This window comes from Cynocephalus volans, chromosome 5, assembly GCF_027409185.1.
Source record: "Cynocephalus volans isolate mCynVol1 chromosome 5, mCynVol1.pri, whole genome shotgun sequence".
In the NCBI taxonomy this organism is placed as follows: Eukaryota; Metazoa; Chordata; class Mammalia; order Dermoptera; family Cynocephalidae; genus Cynocephalus; species Cynocephalus volans.
This window is the reverse complement of record NC_084464.1, coordinates 16176270-16196790: the sequence shown is the minus strand read 5'-3', so window position 1 is coordinate 16196790 and position 20521 is coordinate 16176270. Positions and strand designations below refer to the sequence as shown.

The 20521-nt window shown below is 37.8% G+C and overlaps 1 protein-coding gene across 6 annotated transcripts in view; it reads left to right on the top strand.

The window, feature by feature from the left end:
* FARS2 (phenylalanyl-tRNA synthetase 2, mitochondrial) overlaps window positions 1-20521 on the top strand; it is a 535122-nt gene that overhangs the window by 315667 nt on the left and 198934 nt on the right. For all 6 annotated transcript variants that reach the window (XM_063097242.1, XM_063097245.1, XM_063097244.1 and 3 more), the window contains one exon: window positions 17668-17828. In XM_063097242.1, coding sequence (XP_062953312.1) covers window positions 17668-17828 — 161 coding nt within the window. The remainder of the gene's footprint in view (window positions 1-17667; window positions 17829-20521) is intronic.

The following is a 20521-nucleotide window of genomic DNA, read 5'->3' as shown; positions in this document are numbered from 1 at the left end:
ACTTTCAATAGTTTTCTGTTGCTTAAAGCTAAAATTACATAGCTTCTAGATAGCTAGATTAGTTAAACTAATTAGTTTATTTTAGATTAGTTAAACTCTTTAAACTTTGGTTTTCTCATTTAGAAAATGTAGCTAGTAATAGTGACCTAACAGAGTTGATGTGAGGATTAGTGAGATCATATGTTCCGGCATGTGGTAAGCAGGTAATTGTTTCTTCCTTTCTCCTTCCTATATGTGATATTGTTTACTAGAAAGCATCTACCACATTTGTTTTGTACAATAGTAAGTTACAATAAATATCTATTGAGTGAGTAAATGAGTATTAGAATAAAGCAGTTAAGCAGACTTTGTAAGATAAGCTACTGTAATGCTTCCCACAGACTGGTTCATGGCTGTATAGACAGTGTTTCTCCACCTCCTGAATTTGACTGAGCCCTGTGACTTTCTTTGGCTAGTCAGGGTGATAGCAAACATGATGCGAGAATGTTTGCTTACTGGACTTGCTCTCTTGCTGCAATTAGAACCCTACAAACTCCATGTCAATTAGCTTAAGCTAGCTTGTTGGGTGATGTGAAAGAACCAAAGTGTTCCAGCCAACAGGCAACCAACAACAGATATGTGAGTGCCACCTGTCCACATATGCATCAGTAAACCCAGATGAGAACTGAAGAGTCTTTACTTGAGCCCAAAGTGCCAGCCAGTATTAAGCTAAATGAATGGTTATTTTAAACGACTAAGTTTTGAGGGTGGTTTGTTATGCTGCAAAAATAAATCATATAGGGGTATATGGGTGTCAGGAGTCTCAGATGTGATACCTGGGGAAGGACATCACTTTTGTAGTATTTTGCCTGGGTTCCAGAATCTAAATCCAATCATGAAGAAACATTAGACAGTCTCCAACTGAGGAACATTGTATAAAACAGCCAGCCAGGATTCTCCAAAATGTCAATGTCTTGTAAGACAAAGGAGCACTAAGGAGCAGTCTAGATTCACAGAGACTAAAAGAGACATGGTATCTAAGTGCATTATATGATCCTCAACTGGAGGGAAAAAAATGCTACAAGGCCATGACTGGGACAGTTGACAATCTGATTATCAATCACATAGTAGGTAAGAGTATTGTGTCAATGTGAAATTTCCTGAATTTGGTAATTATCTTATGGATTCATAAGAGAGTATCTTTGTTCTCAGGACATAAACATGGAAGGATTAAGGGGTAAGGGAGCATGATGTATGCAACCCACTCTCAGATGGCTCAATAAACCATTATAATGTATAATAAGTATATAATATGTATTTATTGATCTATTTAAAAGTAAATCAATAAATATAAATGTACTTAAATATATAACATATATAAATTGTAAGTATCTATAAAGTAGAATAAAATAATTATTTAAATATTTATGAATATATCAATAAATATAAGTATATTGTAATAGAATAACTGACATAGCCAGTGTCATGCTCTTTTGACTGAGAAGAGTTTTGCAAGTGTGTGTGAGTTTTTACAGAGTGTGCTCTCTTCTGTAGATTGTACCTTTTGGCATGCTCAGATATGAGCCCCATGAAGTTTATGAGAGTGAGACCAAAACCGTTACTGCTAATTCTCAGCCCATAATATCGAGGCACTGACAGCCTGTGCTGCTGTTTTCTCCTAGGGTGATTACCACTGGGTGGTTAGGGTTCCTCTACTCTGACTTCTGCCTGGTGGCTCTTACTGGTTGACACCAGTGGTGTCTTGTACTCTCTCATTGGAGCACATGGATTGAGACATTTGCTTGTGAGTTCCCCTTCCTTGAGAAAGCTCAATGCTAGGCACAGCTGTGCTAACATCCTTCCTGACTCAGGTGGTGATGTGTCTACATTAGTCATGCAGGCTTGCACCCCCGTTTTCCAATGACTGGTCTAGGGGAGGGCATGGCCAATGAGCTATAAGTAGAAATCTGCTAGGACACTCAGGGGAGTTTCCTCTTGGATAAAAGGCCAGCAACTTCTGAGTTATTGGAGATATTGAAGAAAGAGCTGAAGTAAATTATGTGGCTGTCTGTCTCCTGTGGGTCATCTTCCTTGATCTAATGAGAGTTAAGTCATACTTCTCTGTTAGTAGTTCCAGGATGGTATACCTTAGTCCTCCTATATTTGGGGGATGAATCTCTCTAGCATCCTTTGGTTTAGTTTTCTTTGGATTCCTTGTGTGGTTCCTGATTTACTTTTACTGGCTGTTTAGATTGGGTGTTCATAACCTTATTAATACCCTAAGTTCTATGTCTGGTGCCATCGAGGCTTGTACCCTTGGTATGCACATCTCTCACTAAAAAATGAAGTTTAGACTTTAGAGAAGGCAACCTGAGACCTAGGTAAAAGCTGAAATTTGGTATTTGTCTGTTGTCCTGAGAGAAGGCTTCAAGCCCAGACATTATGCATTTAATTTATTCTTGTGTCTGCAACAGGCCTTTCTTCCGAATAGCTTTATATTTTGCTCTCTGTGTTCATTGGTGTATCAGGTTTTATGCATCTAGCAATAAGGATCAGAAACTGTTGCTAACAGTGGTTTAAGTCATACAGACTTTCATTGTTTTAAAGACTAAGCGGTCACAGGGCTGGTTCTGGGGGGCCCAGGTTCTTTGCAGTCACCCACTCCCCTCTCAGCACACCGGCTTCCAACCACAAGCTTTTTGCTTCCTGGTCACATGTTGGCTGCTGCAGCTCCTGTATCGTATTCTTGAGTGATAGCATCTAACGGAGGAAGAAAGATGGGAAAAGTATTAAAGGGCCTTCTATCTGAGAGGAAACTCCCCTGAGTGTCCTAGCAGATTTCCACTTACAGCTCATTGGCCATGCCCTCCCCTAGACCAGTCATTGGAAAACGGGGGTTCAGCCCCTGAGGGTTGGTACATCACTATGCAAACTGCAGAGAAGGAGGGATGGCTGTTGGGGAGGCAACCAGCACCGTCCACCATACCCAGATTAAAAGCTGCAGGAGTGGAAGGTTGAAAATTCCTGTGTCACAGGTCCCTAAGGGAAGTTGGAGACATCTGTAAGGAGAATTCTCCCTGGGTAAGACCATTGGGAATTGCTTCATGTACTGTTGGTTAGTGTATGCTCCAGAAACTGCTGTTTCCTTTGTTAAACTACAGAAAACCAAAATCTAGGACCCAGGAAGGAAAAGGGATAGTCCAGAGTGCGCTTCTTAAGGTGGGCTTAAAGGGTTTTTTTTTGTTTGTTTTATTTTGTTTTTGCTGTAAGTTGAGTAGAATGCAGTCTAACTCAGATTGTCTTAAGGAACACTGTATACACATCCTATAGAATCTGATCCACAGTCTGCTCACACTATGGGAAGCTTTCTTTTAAAAGAGAAGTAGGTCTTCTGCCTTCGCATCATGTGAAGGGCTTATTGACGGGAGTGTGTGGGGCAAGGTTATACAAAACTAGAGAAATATTTTAGGCAGGAGATCAATCTTTGGGCACAGCATGAAAAGTCAATCATTCAGTGGCAGGTCTCCAAGGAAACAGTTCAAGAATTGTTGCTGGAAAGCAGGGGATCAAGGACTTCATTCATGGTAGAAGGAGGAGAAATCAGAGTATACGTAGATGTGCTGGCCTTTCCAGGACCGCCTCTGGGCCTCTGGGTGTGCAGAGTCTCACTGGGCTGTTGTGGTGCTTTTATTCCTGTGCAGTTGTCATTGTTATGAAAAATCAAGGAAAGTGGAAGCTTTTGTCCAATACCACTGCTAACCACTAGTCACATCAGTTTGCTCACTAGGTCTGTGTATATATTACAACCATATCCAGTGTGAAAGGCATTTGGAGTTATGAAACCCAGCATTCAGAAGAGAAGTCTACTGTTATATTTGAGCACCTAACTTGTGCAAGCCTTTTTTCTACTTTCCATGAAATAATGATAGTCAGTCATGAAATTGGCGATTACAAAGTAGAACGTGCACAGATCTAAGTTGAGCTTTCTAATGTTTTGAAATACCTTGCACATAGCCCCTCTGAGTTAATGTTTCAACGTGAATCTGGGGAAACATTCACTGGATGTGTACTTCAAGTCAAAACACATAGATTTGAGTCCCAATGTCTGTGCAATCTTGCTTAAATGGTGTTTGTTTTTTAAACCTAGATGATACCAATCCGACCTTCCCCATAGGATTATTGTGAAGATCAAAACCAAGATAATAGAGGTGAAATGCGTAATTGATGAAGTTCTCTAAAATATGAATGTTAATTGCTGGGTTATTTCAGTATTACCTGTATAAATTCTTTTGGGAAGATGTCATTTCATTAAGTTGAAGAATTCCTAGAAGTCATCCCCTTTTGTCAAGGAAGGACAAATATACTTACTATATCATAAAAACTTTTTTTTTTTTCAATATGTAATAGTTAAACTTTTCATCTGACCCTTGGCTTTGTAACAAAATAATCTATGAGGAGAAACCACAGAATGCAGGGACTGTTTATATTTCCACAGTTCAGTCACTTGGGAAAAAAATAAAACAATATCGAAGCAGAAGCCATGTGATCCTAGGCCTCGGGCAGCTTGCCATCTGTACCTACTGTTGCACTGCATGCAGTAGAGCTCGTGAAACAGTAATGAGAGTAGGGTGAATGAACAGAATATTCCTTTTTTCCTGTTGCTTCTTTTTTTCTCTCCTTTCTGAGATATCTTTTCAAAAATGGCATGTCTCATCACTACTGTTAAAATATCAGCTTATAATGTGACAGATAAAATCTCTTATAGATACAAAATTAAAGTCACTCCTTGTGACTTCATGTTGAGTATAAAATTCTTCTTAATACTGTCCTTGTAAATGAAGCAAGTAAACTAAAAAGAAGAAAAATCTCAACCTTTGATTCATACCATTCCATCATTTCTTTGCAAATATTACTGAGCATTTGCATATGCCAAACACTATTCTAGCCCCTGAGATGTATCAGTGATTAAAAAAAGCAAAGGTGCTGCCCTCACAGAATACAGGCTAGCAAGAGAGTCTGACAATAAATAATAAGTAAAATAGATATGAAGGGTTGTAGCATATTAGAGGATGATATTTTCTGAAGAAAAAGGGCAGAGAATAGGTGTTTGGGAGTGTAGGTTGATAGACAAGTTTACAATTTTAAAGTGGGTGACCAAGGAGGCCTCTCTGAGAAGGCGACATTCAAACAGGGACTTGAAACAGATGGAAGAAAGACCACTGGACCTTACTATCCGAGCAAAGGCTATGTCATTGTGGGTTTGGTTTGCATTTCCTTAATGACTAATGATGTTGAGCATGTTTTCAATGATTGTTGGCCATTTGTATATTTCTTTGAAGAAATGTTATTCAAATCTTTTGACCATTTTTATTTGTGTTGACTTGTAGCAGTTCTTTAAATATCTGGGATAGTAAACCCTTATCAGGTATGTGATTTGCAAATCTTTTCTCTTATTCTGTGGGTTGTCTTTTCACTTGTTGATAGTGTCTTTTGATATACAAAAATTTTTAATCTTGTTGAAGTCCAATTTGTCTATTTTTTATTTAGTTGCCTGTACCTTTGGTGTATATGAAGATTTTCCTATGTTTTCTTCTAAGAGTTTTAGAGTTTTAGCTCTTAAATTGAGATCTTTGATCTAGATTGAATTCATTTTTTATATGGTATAAGGTAAGGGTACAATTTCATTCTTTTGCATGTGGTTATCCAGTATTCCTAGCACCATTTATTGAAGAGACTGTTCTTTCTTCACTGAATGGTCTTGGTACTCTTGTCAAAAATCAACTGACAATTTATCTGAGGGTTTCTGGGCTCTCTATTTCATTGTTTGATGTCTGTCCTTATGCTAGGGCCACTCTGTTTTGATTACTGTGGCTTTGTAGTAAGTTTTGAAATCAGGAAGCATGGATCCACCAATTTTGTTCTTCATTTTCAATATTGTTTTGGCTATTTGTAGTCCTTTGAAATTTCGTCTGCATTTTAGTATGGATTTTTCCATTTCTGCAAAAAGTGCCATTGGGATTTTGATGGGGATTCCATTGAATCTGTATATTGCTTTGAACAGCATTATCATCTTAACACTAAGACTTCTAATCCACGAAAATGAGATTTCTCTCCATCTACTGGTGTCTTCTTTAATTTCTCTCAGTAACATTTTATAGTTTTCAGTGTACAAGTCTTTTGCTTCCTTGGTTATGTTTATTCCTAAGTATTTTATTATTTTTGATGCTTTTGTAAATGGAATTGTTTTATTCATTTCCTTTTCAGACATTCATTGTTACTATGTAGAAATGCAGCTAATTTTTGCGTTGATTTTGTATCATGAAACTTTGCTGAACTTTTTAGTTTAAATGTTTTTTTATGGATTCTGTAGGATTTTTCACATATAAGATCATGTCACCTGCAAAGAAAGATAATTTTACTTCTTCCTTTACAAGTTGGATGTCATTTCTTTTTCTTGTCTAATTTCTCTGGTTAGAACTTTCAGTACTATGTTGAATAGAAGTGTTGATAGTGAACATCCTTGTCTTGTTCCTGATCTTAGGTGAAAAGCTTTCAACTTTTTACAGTTGACTATGATGTTAGCTGTGGGTTTTTCACACATGGTCTTTATCATTTTGAGAAAGTTTGCTTCGGTTCCTAGCTTACTGAGTATTTTTATCATGGAAAAGTGTTGGATTTTGTCTAATGCTTTTACTGCATCAGTTAGGATGATCATGTAGTTTTTTCCTTCTTTATCTTATTAAAGTGGTGTATTACATTGATTGATTTTCATATTTTAGCCACCTTTGCTAGCATTCCTGGGATAAATCCCATTTGATTATGGTGTGTAATCCTTTTAAGATCCTGCTGAATTTGGTTTGGTAGTAATTTGTTAAGGATTTTTGCATCCACGTTTATGAGAGATATTGGTCTGTGGTTTTCTTGTTCTGTGCCCCTCTGAAATTATGTTTTACTTTAAAACTCTATTATCTTTAGTTTTAATTTCTCTTTCTTCATTCTCATGTTCTAGCCTATGAAAAAATAGGAGTGTCTGCTGAGAATTCCCTTCCTTTTCTACATGTGAGCTAAGAGTACACTCTGCCATTTATTTGTATGGTGAGTGTTAAGAGACCAAGAAAGCAGAATATTAATATATTGATGCTCTAAAGCCCTAACATTCTTACCCATAGTACCAAGCACAGCAAAAATGAAATTAAATATTATATTTTATCTCTAAAAAATTTATGTGTTTGGGCTTCTACATGTAGTCTGGTTTAAATTACATCCCGAAGCAAGGATTTTACTCATTCTCCAAAAGGTTAAATAGGCCACTGATCAAGAATTGTAGATAAAAGAGTAAATGTCCTTCTGGGCTTCTCAGGAGAGAATGGGAATGATCTCACTGGGTAGCTTATTTGAGTAGGCACCAGATGTTTCCTCTGACTTCATTTTAACACCACTTGCTTTCCGACTTAATTATTTTAAACCTTCAGAAAGGATTAGTCTGAAAAGCTATATTTTCTTGGAAGTTGAAGGATAGTCACTTAAACATGAGATACTTTTTGAAATTTGATGCTTTTTCTGAAATTACTCATCTTCTAGCATTGACTGACAACAATTTAATGGTATGATATACCCATTTTTCTGTGGCTCAAGATCACGTACACCTTGAGATGAACGCATGTAGGCTGCACTTGCCCTGGTCTGACTCAAGTGCTTGGCTGCTTGTGTATAGAACTCAGTTTCATACTTCACACCTGGCCATCTCAGCCCTTTCTTAGGTTGGTGATGTGTAGCTTCTCTGCATGATGTCGTGCATGACTACGGACTTTGGGGACGGACGTTTGAGTAGTATCTTCACCCCATCCCCAGTGCCTTGACTGCACAGATGTCCTGTGCCTTCAAAAGTATGACGTTGAGCAGTAGCATCCATTTTTAGTCTTTCCTCAGTGCTCTTTGCTCCTCACCCCAAACCCCACACCGAGCTCAGCCATGCTCCCTCTGGAGATGCCTTGAGCCTGCAGGGTTTCTGCGCTGGAGGTACAGAGGCTGCGTGCAGAGCCTCCATGCTTGGGCTGTCCTTTGCTGGTGCTTCTCTCTCTGCAGTTGTAGAGGCAGAACTTAGAGGCCAGCTGCTGTCAAAGGGACACCTTGTGGGACTAGAATCTTTTAGGCTCTAAGATCAATTTTGTTTCTCTACTTTCACACTGATGGCTTCTTACTGTCCTCTTTTCTTATGTCATTCTCTTTGTCCTCCTCCTTTTTATGACTTCCCCATCTCTGGACACTTCTATATTCTTTTGCTTCTACACATAGGCTGGCCTTCTTAGAAAAGTTTTCAGCAACAACAGTAAAAGCAAAATTTTTTCCTGCATGGGGTGCTCAATCCAATACAGAGTTATGTTAATCAGAATACCTAACTGCTTCCCATCCTGAATATCCTGTTTAACTGAGGATGTTCCTCTGCAGTCAGTTCTCTGCTCCAAAGACTCTAGTTTACTGGAACCCTCTAGTTTTGGAATAAGGGGAAAAATACTGCCTTAAAATCCTGTCATCCCTTGAGCACATGGCCACAAATTACAGCTGAAGAGTGCCAAAGACCTGAAAATTATACCTACCTTGGCTGATAGTATCTTTAAGTGTCTATTTATTTATGGCTCACTTTCTTCCATACAGAATTTGAAGTGCCTTATAAAAGTACATACAAGAGGATAAAATAAATAGTTGAGATAATCAGGGCGAAGAGGAAATAAGGATAAGAAAATAAAACTGGGGCAAGAGTTACACAGAGACGTGCCCTGAGCACCCACACAGTTGAAGGGGACCTGTGAGTTTGGCTCTCAGCTTCCATGGGGCCAGAGTAAAAAGCAAATTGTTATCAATTATGTAATACATGGTATCCTTAAAATTAAAAACAATCCAGTTGTTCAAGAAAAGGAAACCTTTTCTGTTCCCAAGCCTAAAAAATATTTTCTTAGATCTGAGTTCAATTTGTTTCCTGAAGCTCCCCCTAAGAAAGACTATGTGATAAAGTGACCAGCATGCTTAGCAGTGTCCCAGTGTTGTCTTATAATGTGATCTGGTAGTGGCACAGTGCAGGGGTGCAATTCAGAAGAAGCAAACCTAGATGGGACCAAAGCAACATGTTTTAAAAGTAAAATTTGGTACACTTCAGCCCAAGGACACCATATTCTTTCTTGTAACTCTCCATGGTAATTGATTGTTGCAAGCAAGCTTTTTGATCAGAGTGATTGTTAGAATCAAAGGTGTGTAGGTAGTGGCTGGAAGCTGGAGTCCAGATGTGCCCTGTTGATAATAAAGGTCTGGTTCATAAGCCTTAACACATAAGGTAGTTGGGGTTCCAGATGCCTGGTGGAATGGCCCCCTTGCTCACCTTAGCATTGGGTCCTTTCATTATAGAGCTAGTCTCTTGTCTTCAGAAGACAGCCTCGGCCTGTCCCTGTTGACAGCCAGATGGGAGTGACAGCCCAGCATAGCCGTAAGCATTCCAGCACAGTCCTTCCATTCATCCACTTAGGCCACGAACGCTTCCAATGAAACTACTCTAGAACATCTGACTTTCAGCAGTGCAGCTTTCTAGTGAGCCTTCTGAGAGAACTAATTGGAAATTGTATGTGAAGGTAACTGACTATTTTGATCTTTTGAATAGAGTTGTTGGATATTAGCCAGTCTGTATAACGACTTTAATTTTAGATTAATTGATGTTAAGCCATACTTGGTGACAATAATCGAATGGCAGGACCAACTATCTGTTGTGGCTGTTTCAAAGCAAAAAATTGAAATCGTATCAGTTCCCAGTGTGCACCTCATCTCCTCGCACAGGAGGCCCAGCCTGTCCTTGCGGTCTTTGCAGATGTGGTTTCAGCTGACATGCTCCCTCTGCTCACTCTTAACCTGTCCCTTTCTGAGCCACGTCTGGTTGAGAAAGCAGGTCTTCCTCGACTCTGGGACACATCGTGGCTGAGCCTAGACTGCGTCTCGGTGGGAACCACGTGGCTCCCTTCTATGTGAAGTTCACCCACCCTTCTCCTGAGTCATGTTTCTGGACTATACCCCGTGAAAGTGCATGGGTCTAGCTTCTTAGGCCTGCTGTGCTTCACGGCTCCCTGGCTCAGTGGAACGTAGTACGTGGGGGAAGTGCACTATTTTTCTATAACTTTCTGATCATTAGAGTTTGGACTCATACCTTTATTTTTATTGATTCTGATTTTCTATTTTGACAAATGAGATTCACCTTTTAAATGGTATTTATTCATTTTAATTTTGCTGCTTCTAAGTGTTTTGTGATGATCTACATTTGCCATCTGTGAACTGGTATTAGTTATCCAGCAAGCAATGAATGAAGCATTTATCTCCCTCCTTTTCCTTCTCTATCCCTTTATCCTCCCAACGCCTATTCGTGAACATGGTGCAAACTTTGCTTTTCAGAATTCTGGCTCTTTTTATTTTTTTCTCAGAGACCTCATTGGTTCTCATTGTGATCTTCAGCTCTGTGCTGTGAGAATGACTCAGAGAATCTACCACAGGGGAAGGGCTTGCTCTTCTCGTTGGTATAGACACATGTCTTAAAACCATTTATTGAGTGATTGGTAATGTATAATGTATAATGGCATTGAGTTGGGACTATTTTCTAGGAACTCTTCAGTTTAGATGGGGAGAGAGACTCATGAATGTGGTAGTTGCTCATAGAAGTGTGTGCAGTGTTTGTGACAGGAAAGAGGAAAGCAAGCTTAATTCATCCTCAAGGATCAGAGGAAGAAACCCACAGTGGGAGTATTTCAATCAAGCTAGGATGATGGGAGCTCACTTTAGGAAGAGAGACAAGTGTAAGAAAGAGGATATATTATGACAAGGATATATTATGTGTAGAGGACTGTGAGTAATCTGAAGAGGTGGGACAGGCACCGGCTGTGAAGGGCCTTCAGTGCTGTGCTTAGGACTTTATATATATTGCTCCCCAATCTCCTGATTCTCAGCCTGCAGTCTGCAGATTCATAGGGGTCTACAGACAAATTCTTAGAGTACATAAGTGTTTGCTATGGAACTTCTTGATGTTGTGGGATTAAAAAAATCGTAAGCATATTCTAGATCATTCAGATCATTGCTACTCAAAGTGTGGTCCTCAGAATATAGCTAATCCACAAACTGTTTCCTATTCATGATGAGATGACCATAGAAGTTGAGAGTAAGTGTATAGAACCTTACAGCTATTTGACTTGACATTGCTGTGTCATCCAAGTGTAGGATGTTTTAAAAGTCAATTTATTGAGGTTGTATTTACACACAATGAAATTCAGACTTTTAAAGCATAGTTAGACAAATTTTGAGGGAGATACCACCCCACAATCAAGATGTAGAAAAACTTTCATCACCCCCAAAAGTTCCCTCATGTCCAACTCTAGCCAGCCACTGATCTGTTATCTGTCTCTATAATTTCACTTCTAGAATGTCATGTAAATGGGATTATATTATATACAGTCTTTGGTGACTATCTCCTTCAGTAAGCATAATGCTTTTGCAATTTATTTTGTTGTTTGTATGAGTAATTTATTTTTATTGCTGCATAATGTTCCACTCTATGAATATACCACAGTGTTTCCATTCAGTAGTTGATGGACATTTGGGTTGTTTCTAGGGCTATTATGAATAAAACTGTTATGAATGTTTGTGTATTGGTCTTTCAGTGCACATGTTTTACATGTCTTGGGTAAATACCTAGGAATGGAATTTCTGTGTTATATGCTAAGTGTATGTTTAACATAGGGTTTCTCTGTTAACGTTTTGGGTTGGATAATTTCCATTTTGTTGTGGGGGACTGTCTTGTGCTTTATGGGATGTTTAGCAGCATCCCTGGCCTTTACGCATCAGATGTCAGAACACTTCCCACCTCCAGTTTTGACAACCAAAAATGTCTCTAGACATTGCTAAATATCCCCTGACAGCTAAAATTGCCCCAATTGAGAACTATTGGTTTATTGTAAGAAACTACCAAACTGTTTTCCAAAGTGTTTTTAACATCTTGCATTCCTACCCAATAATTTTATTGAGTTCTAGTTTTGATGTGTCATATCTTAATTTTTATTCATTTCAATGTATTTTCGAATTTCCCTTTTAATTACTTCTTTGACTTATAGGTTATTTAGAAGTATGTTGTTTAACTTCCTAATATTTGAGGGTTTTTCCAGATATTTTTCTACTATTGATTTCTGATTTATTTCCATTTTGGATGTGGAAAATTCTTTGTACAATTTCAATCCTTTTAAATATGAGATTTGTTTTATGACCCAGAATGTGGTCTGTGGTGGCAAACGAACCATGTGCACTTGAAAAGAATGTGAATTCTGTTGTTGAGTGGAGTGTCATGTGCATGATTTTATATATGACATGCTGGAAATTTTTTTGAAGTTCTTTGCTAAAGACCAGTGCCTCTCAATCTATTTGTAACTTATAGCCAAATGCCTGTGTTTGCTTTTGTGCTTATGATTGTCTTGATACTGGGTGATAACCAAAGGTGCTGGTATTTAACTTGTAATGAAGCCTTTTCCCACCTGGACCTTATGCATCTAATCTTGTGGGTCCATGAGTGTTCAAGTTCAGCTGGAGTGGATAGGGATCTGTGAAATAATTGTAAGTTTTTTATGTTTCAGAAGCACATTAAATGCAAAATAAAAACAAGAACGAAATGTTAAATGTGGCTCACTGAGATGTCATTCACTGTCCCACATTCCATACACATCTGCTGGTGACAGTGTTCAGATTCACATTTGTCAAGCTAAGGCTAGGGCCCACAGACCCTTCAAACCCATTGTACAGACTGGGTCGCAGACCCCTCACATACCAGGCTAGGTCACCAGACTCCTCACATGCCAAGTTGGGTTACCAGACCCCTCATACACAGGTCCCTGCTAGGTAATTGGGAAAGATCCCGGAGCCATTGGCAGACAACAGGAGCTCAGTCCTCAGTAGTAGCAGCAACAGCTTACAGCAGCAGTAGCAGCTTACAGCAGCCTCCAGCAGCAGCAGTGGTGACCTCTTGGAGGGTCCTGGGGGCCCTGGCAGCAACAGCTTCCAGCAGCAGTAGCAGCCTCCCCATGGCACCCCCGGGAGCATCCTGGAGGTGAGGGGCCCGGGGGATCAGAGCAGAGCCACTCCTCCTTTATACTTAAGTCTATAACCCAGGATACCTGGACACACATACGCAATTATGTTAGTCAATAGCCAAGGAACACCTGAGCACATGTACATATTTACAGCAAATGCTCAGCAAGATTCTGAACATCTGAGGGGCCCTGACATTTTCCTATATTTTCCCAACAACATTTTAGAAAGAAAATTGGTGGTACTCTCACAGATGGACTGGATAGGGAGACAGGGTGACCACTTGGGTGTTTCTTGGAATAGTCCAGGTGAGAGATGTTTGTTGAAGGCTCAGTTCTGCAGTGACAGTAGGATGAGAATGAAGGAATAGTTGTGCGAGAAATTCTGAGATATAATTTAAAGGTCTATGTCTGAAATCGAGTATTTAGAGTAAAAATTCACTCCCAGGTTTCTGCCTTCGGTAACTAGATGGGCGATGATCCCATTTACCAAGACGGAGAAGTAAGACGAAAAGCAGTGGGTGGTTTAGAGGAAGGGAGATTGGGTAACCTTGGCTTAGGGCAGTTTGGTTTGTTTCTAGGATGAGCAATGTTGTAAATGACATGGGGTGGATGGCCTTGGGATAGATGAATGGATATCATGGTATATACGAGGTGGCATAATATAATAGATTCATCTTATTTTAAGCTCTTATCTTCTGATCTCTCCTTTTTGAAATCCTGCCTAATATTTACTTGCATCATTCTTATATCTGGAAAGTAACCTGTGGCAACAATTTAGTTAGCTTTAGTTTTACCATAATGCAAAATGTTTGCAATAAAATGAAAAACCCACATGATTTAGCAAGGGCAATGTTATGGTTATCTCTTGTTGAAGAACAAAGCACTCTGAACTTAAAGGCATAGAGCCATTGTTTTATTATTCTGTGGTCATGAATTCGTACAGGACACAGTGATGGTCTGCCCCTCATCCACAGTGCCTAGAGCCTCATCAGGGGAGACTTAAACAACAGGGGTGATTCAAATCTGGGTACTGGAATCCTGCTGAGTCTTCTTCCCACACTTGACTGTTGATGGGGGTAGAGTGACTGAAAGGCTGGGTTCACCTGGGACTGTCCACTGGAGCACATATACGTGGCCTCTCCATGTTGCTGAGCCTTCTTAGAGCATGGTGGCTGAGTTCCAAGAGAGAATGTCCCAGAAGGAGTATCCTGAGAGGGAGTGTCAGGTGAGCAGGCATTCCAAGAAAACCAGGAAGCAGCTGCATAGCTTTTTCTGATGTAACCTCAGAAGTCACACAGTATCACTTGCCCTGTTGTCTATTGGTTGAAGCCATCTCAGCCCACCAAGATTCGAGGTGAAGGCTATTAAGGATTTTGCAAATGTTTTTTGAAATCCCCCAAAGATAATGACAGAAATTTTTCATGCTTAGAGTTATACTGGTTCTTATAGAAAGAGAAAGACCAATACAGGCTATAACGGGGGCATAAAAACTCCTTTTTTCTAAGCATATGTTTTTCCTGAAAGCTTGATACCAGTAACAAAAGAGGTTCCTGAGTCCATTTAGTGTTCTGTAACAGAATACCTGAGACTGGGTATTTTAAAAAGAAAAGAGGTTTATTGGCTTACAATTCTGGTGGCTGGAAAGTCCAAAATTGGGCAGCTGCATCTGGCCAGGGCCTCAAGCTGTTTCCATTCATGGTGGAGGACAGAAGGGGGGAGCTCATGTGTGCAGAGAGATCACATGGTGAGAGAGGAAGCAAGAGAGAGAAATGGAGGAAGCCAGACTCATTTTTAACAACCTGCTATTCCTCTTGGGAACTAATCCATTCCCAGGAGACTAAGAACTCACTCACTCCTGCAGGAGGGCATTAATCTATTCATGAGGGACCTGCCCCTCCCCATGACCTAAACACCTCCCACTAGGCCCCAAATACTGCCTTTCATTCTTGAAATCTGTCAGAAATTTTTATAATAGTATTCCATTGTATGGACATAGAATAGTTTATTAAACCAGTTCCCTGTTGATAGACATTTGGGTTATTTACTGTCTTTTGCTATTATAAACAGTAATCCAATAAATAGTATACATTCATAATTTCCTGTAAGTAGGATACTTTCTAAAAGTTAAAGTAACAGATGGTGTATGCATTTGTAAATTTCATAGCTACTGCTATGTTATATTCCTTAGGGTAACAGGTTAAAAACCCACATGCAATCCTACTAGCAGTGTACAAGGGTGTTTGCTTTCCCTCAGCTTTGCTACCAAGTATGTGATCAGATGTTTTTATTTTTGCCAATCTGGTAAGTAAAATATTGTAACTTGGTTCAGTTTTATTTTGCATTTTTCTTAAGTAAGATTTTCATTTGTTTAAGTAAGTTTTTCTTTCCTTGTCTGTGAATGTCTTCATATTCTTTGCCCATTTTAAAAATTAAATTGTTGCGCTTTTTCATACCTACTTTTAGGGGCTCTTTGGTGCTCTTATTTTTGCTTTGGAAAAAGTTTCAAGGTGTGGGGAAGGAAGTGAAAGGTGATGATGGATGAAAGGAACAAATAAAAATTATTAGATGTTAATTAAAATCAAATACTCTTGCAGAGGGAAAGAGGGAAAGGGGGAAAGGGAGGGAGAGGGACAAGAAGGAAGGGAGGAGAAGGGGTGGGGAGGAAAAGGGGGAGGGGGAAGAAGGGAGAGGAAAAAAATTGGATAAGGAAGGAAGGGGAGAGATTGGATAAGGGGCATAAAGAGTAAGTATGATTTGTAAAGATAAATATGCTAATAAAAATATGTGTATATAAATAAAATCAAATATCCTAAATCTTTTGCTCATTCAGTTACAGATATTGGGCTTTTTTTTTTTTTTTTTAATTTATCAATATACAATGTAGTAGATTTTCCAGGCCCTTCACCAATTCCTCTCTTTCCCCGCTATGTCTCCCGATATTGTGCTCTTGATGGTTGATTTTATCTAAAAATTTGATAATAAAATTTAAAAGATTTGAGGAAATAGCCATAATCACAAAGCAACATTAATACTCCCACCTACCTTTCTTTCGTATTATTTTCATTTGAAAAGACTATGACTATTACAGAAAAATATTTTAAAGTTGTTGGTCAAAGTCTACAAAATTTCAATTAGGGAGAAAAAATAAATTCAGGAGATCTATTGTACAATATGGTGATTGTAGTTAATAATAATGTATTGTATACTTGAAAATTGCTAACAGAGGGAATTTTAAATGCTCTCATCACAAAAAAGTTATACTGTGTGAGGTAGTGGATATGTTCATTGGCTTGATTTAGTCATTCCACAATGTATACCTATATCAAAACATCATGTTATACACCATAAGTATATACAATTTTCACTTGTCAATTTAAAAATAAAAATAAAAATAAGTTATTTAAGAGCTGTCACCCATTATAATGCTCAAACAACATATTTTGTTTTTATTTTTTCACCTTGCAACCCTCATTTGTGAGTATATAATAGTATCATGATAAATATCCATTTTATCATAAATGTTTTTATATTCTTATAGTCTGTCGCTTATTAAACATTTATTTGTGTAATTATGATATTTAATGACTGCATTAAAATGTACTACAATATTTAAGTGATCCCCTAATTTTGAACACTTAAGTTGTTTCCGTGTTTTTGCTCTAATAAGTCGTACTGCTCTGATTATCTCCATTTATCTTTTTGCTTTTATTGAATTATTTCCTTAGGATAAATTTCCAATAGAAGTTTTGCTTTTATTGAATTATTTCCTTAGGATAAATTTCCAATAGAAGCCACAAGGATAAAGGGTCTGAGCATTTTTATGGATCTTTATGTGTATTGCCATGTTGTTTTCCAAATTGTTGTAAAACTATATCACACACATAACCAGCAATAAATGAGGATAATAATACCTCATTACCAAGATTAAACAATATCATTTTTTTAAAAGTACTTCTTTTAGTGGTGTAAAACAGTTTATCAGGCTTATATTAATTTTCATGTCTTTAGTGAGTCACCAGCCTGTCTTTAAGGTTTTCTTGCATCAGTATGAATTACTCTAAAATATTTTGCCTTCCTCTTCAGCTGCTCTCTTAGGCAGCTGACCACTGGCTCAGGAGCTGCCCACACGCTTGGTGACTGTTGTTCCCGTGACTGAATACCACCTTCCCTCCTCCTGGCTGGAGTGTCCATTCTTACTCAGAAACACACTTAGCCAGCCGCTTGCTTTTCTTCACGTACACCTTCCCTCCCACTCACTGAGCTGTTTTTTTTTTTTTTAATCATTTTCATTCTGTGATCACATTTTGAATATTGTTTATCCATTAAATTGTCCAATGAGGCCCACACTTCTCTGTGGCTTCTCTTATCCTTGTCATTTTATTTACGACTGATGGCCGTGGCCACGCTGGCCAGAGCAAATCCACTCCTCAGGGAGCAGAGAGCAAAAAACTTGTAAGATTGGGCACCCTCTTGGGTGTCTCCATAGGTGCCGCTCAGGGTACTCAGCATTACTGATAATTATCAAGGGTGGTATGTACCTGTCTAGTCTTCATACGTGTTTAAAAATTGTTTTGTTTCCTAATTGTAGCTGGTGCTCAAGATCGAATTGGTTGGGCTTTTGGCCTAGGATTAGAGAGACTGGCTATGATCCTCTACAGCATCCCAGACATCCGCCTCTTCTGGAGTGAGGATGAGCGCTTCCTGAAGCAGTTCCGTGTGTCGGATATTAATCAGGAGGTGACGTTTCAGGTAAAACAACTTGCAAGAATTAAGTAAAAAATAATAGAAATGGTTGTCAAGGATTGAGAGGATCACGTACTTTTTTGAAAAGAAAACTGTTGAATTTTTAAATAATGTGAATTTTAAAAGTTTTAAAATAGAGGTTTATAAACACACAAGGAGTTTATAAATCTTCAGAAATTGTATGCCGGAAAAAGGACATTTATTAATCTTATTAGTCTTATCAGTTTAAACAGAGAACTGACTTTGGGCTTTGTTAGGGATATTTTGTCATTATGAAATATCCATCTTTATCACTGATGATACTTTTCTCTTTAGGCTTGCTTTTTCGGATCCTAATTTAGATACACTAACTTTCTTATGATTAGTGTTTACAACATCTATCTTTTTCATCATTTTACTTTCATTCTGTGTTTTTATATTAAAAGTATGTCTCTTATAAATAGCATAGCGTTGGATTTTTTTTTTTTTTAACACAGATTTAAAGGTTCTGTTTTCTAATAGGAGTGTTAAATACACTTACATATAATACAATTATTTATATTCTTGGGCTTAATTCTATTTTTATTTCTTCCCCATTTTCCCCATCTATTCTTAATTTCTTTTTCCTTTGTTTGGAAGTTGAGGTTTGTTGGTTTTGTTTTTTGGGGGGTTTTTTTGTATTACATTTTATTTCCTCCACTTTATATGATTTTTAAATGGTTACTCTAGATTACAATATGCATAATTAAATCATCACACTTTACCATGAATAAATACTATACATCTTTGTGAAACAACTATATGAGTATAATTCTATTTATCTCTGCTGTTTTTTGTATTGTTTTTATATTTTATTTCCTCATATATTATAACCACAATATATTGTTATATTTCCTTCAAATGGTCAATTGTCTTTTAAAGAAATTACTAGTATATTGTTTTATATTTCCCTGGATATTTACCCCTCTGATCTTCATTTCTTTCTGCAGACCTTGGTTTTTCCTGTGATCATTCCACTTTTGTCTGAAGAACTTCCTTTTCTTGGAGTGCAGGATGCATTTTCTCAGCTTTTGTCTATCTAGAAATGCCTTTATTTCACTTTTATTTTTTTAGGAATATTTTTCATGGGTATAGGTGTGTTGGTTGCCAGGTTTTTTTCAGTTTTTTGTTTGTTTTTCCTTTTATCAATTTCAACATGTCATTTCCTTGCTTTTATCTTTTTACTCTGGATTTCAGCAGTTTGACCTATGTACGATTTTTCTGTCTGTTATCCTGCTTGGAGGTTTACTGTGTTAGGGCAGTGCTTTTCAAGTGCTTTGGAAAATTCTCATCTAGTATTTCCTCCAAGAATTCTACTCATTCTTTTCCTCTTTTCAGACTGCATTTACATGTGTATTAAACCACTGATCCTATGCCACAGAACTCTGATGCTCAGGTGTTGTTTATTTTTTATTATTGATTGATTTTTTTCTCTCTGTGCTTTATTTTGGATAATTTTTATTGTTGTCTCTTTGGGTTTATTAATCTTTTATTTTTTCTGTTGTGTCTAGTTAATCATTAAGTCCATCCAATGAATTAATCATTCCACATATTGTATTATCAGATCTAGAATTTCTATATTGCTTCTTTTTTAGTTTCCATTTCTCTGCTGAAATTCTCTATCTTTTCATTCACTTTGTCCATTTTTTCATGTATTTATAATAGTTTTTTTATAGTACTTGTCTGTTTATTCCAACTGCTTAGTTATCTATTGGTTTCCTTTACTTGCTTTTCTTTTTCCCCTCTTAATTAATGGGTCAAATTTTCCAGCTTCTTCAATTATCTTATTTTTTTTTATTGTGTTTAAAAGGACACAGAAAAGAGTAAAGAATAATAGAATAGAAAGAAAAAAGGAAGAAAAACATATAATAAATGGACATAGAGACTGAGGTAAACAATATTAATCCCCAGAAATATTAAGCCTTGTCCTTTCCCCTGTCAGGCAACTGAAGTGACTGGGCCAGATCTCTGTTCTAACCAGACGTTGAGCTGGATTTCACTTCTGGTTTTCCTTAATGGTGAGATCTGGCTCTGTAGCATTGTGATCTAAGCCTGTGAAATTACAAGATCTTCCTGCTTTTCACCCAATCGCCAGGTTCTTCCAGCAGAAATATTATGAAAGAGAATTGATTAGCTAATAGTTAGGGTTAACTCTGTTTCTCCATCTTCCAGTCTGCCACACTAGCCAATACTTGGCTGAGAAAAGTTTGGCTGGTTTCCTTCTATTCCAGCAAAGTTTCTTTGAATAGGCTAGCTCCTCTTGTATCTCTGCCTACTCATGCCCCAGGGATGAGAGCAGACACTGATGTCTGTCTACCCTAGAAGGGCTCATCTCTCTCTCTGGAATTTTGTTCATTTAGATTTATTTGTGTCCAGACCTCTTCAACATCTTTAATGACAAGTAAGAATTTCAAAATTTATTGTTCTCTCATTGTTCCAGTAGGACTGATGTTTTTCGTGACCATCTACATCTTAATTAGAAGTGAAACCTCCTATTATTTATTTTTTTTATTTTTGGTTTCACCTTAAATTGCCTTTTTAAAAATCCTATTTTTAAAAAAAAGTCTGTTTTTTTAAATTTCAGCATCAGTTGTTCTAGGTATATTTGAAATAAAGCTGCATCTGGCCGAAGTAAAACCTAGCCAAGGGTATAACTATTTCTCATTTACTTTTTCGTTTAT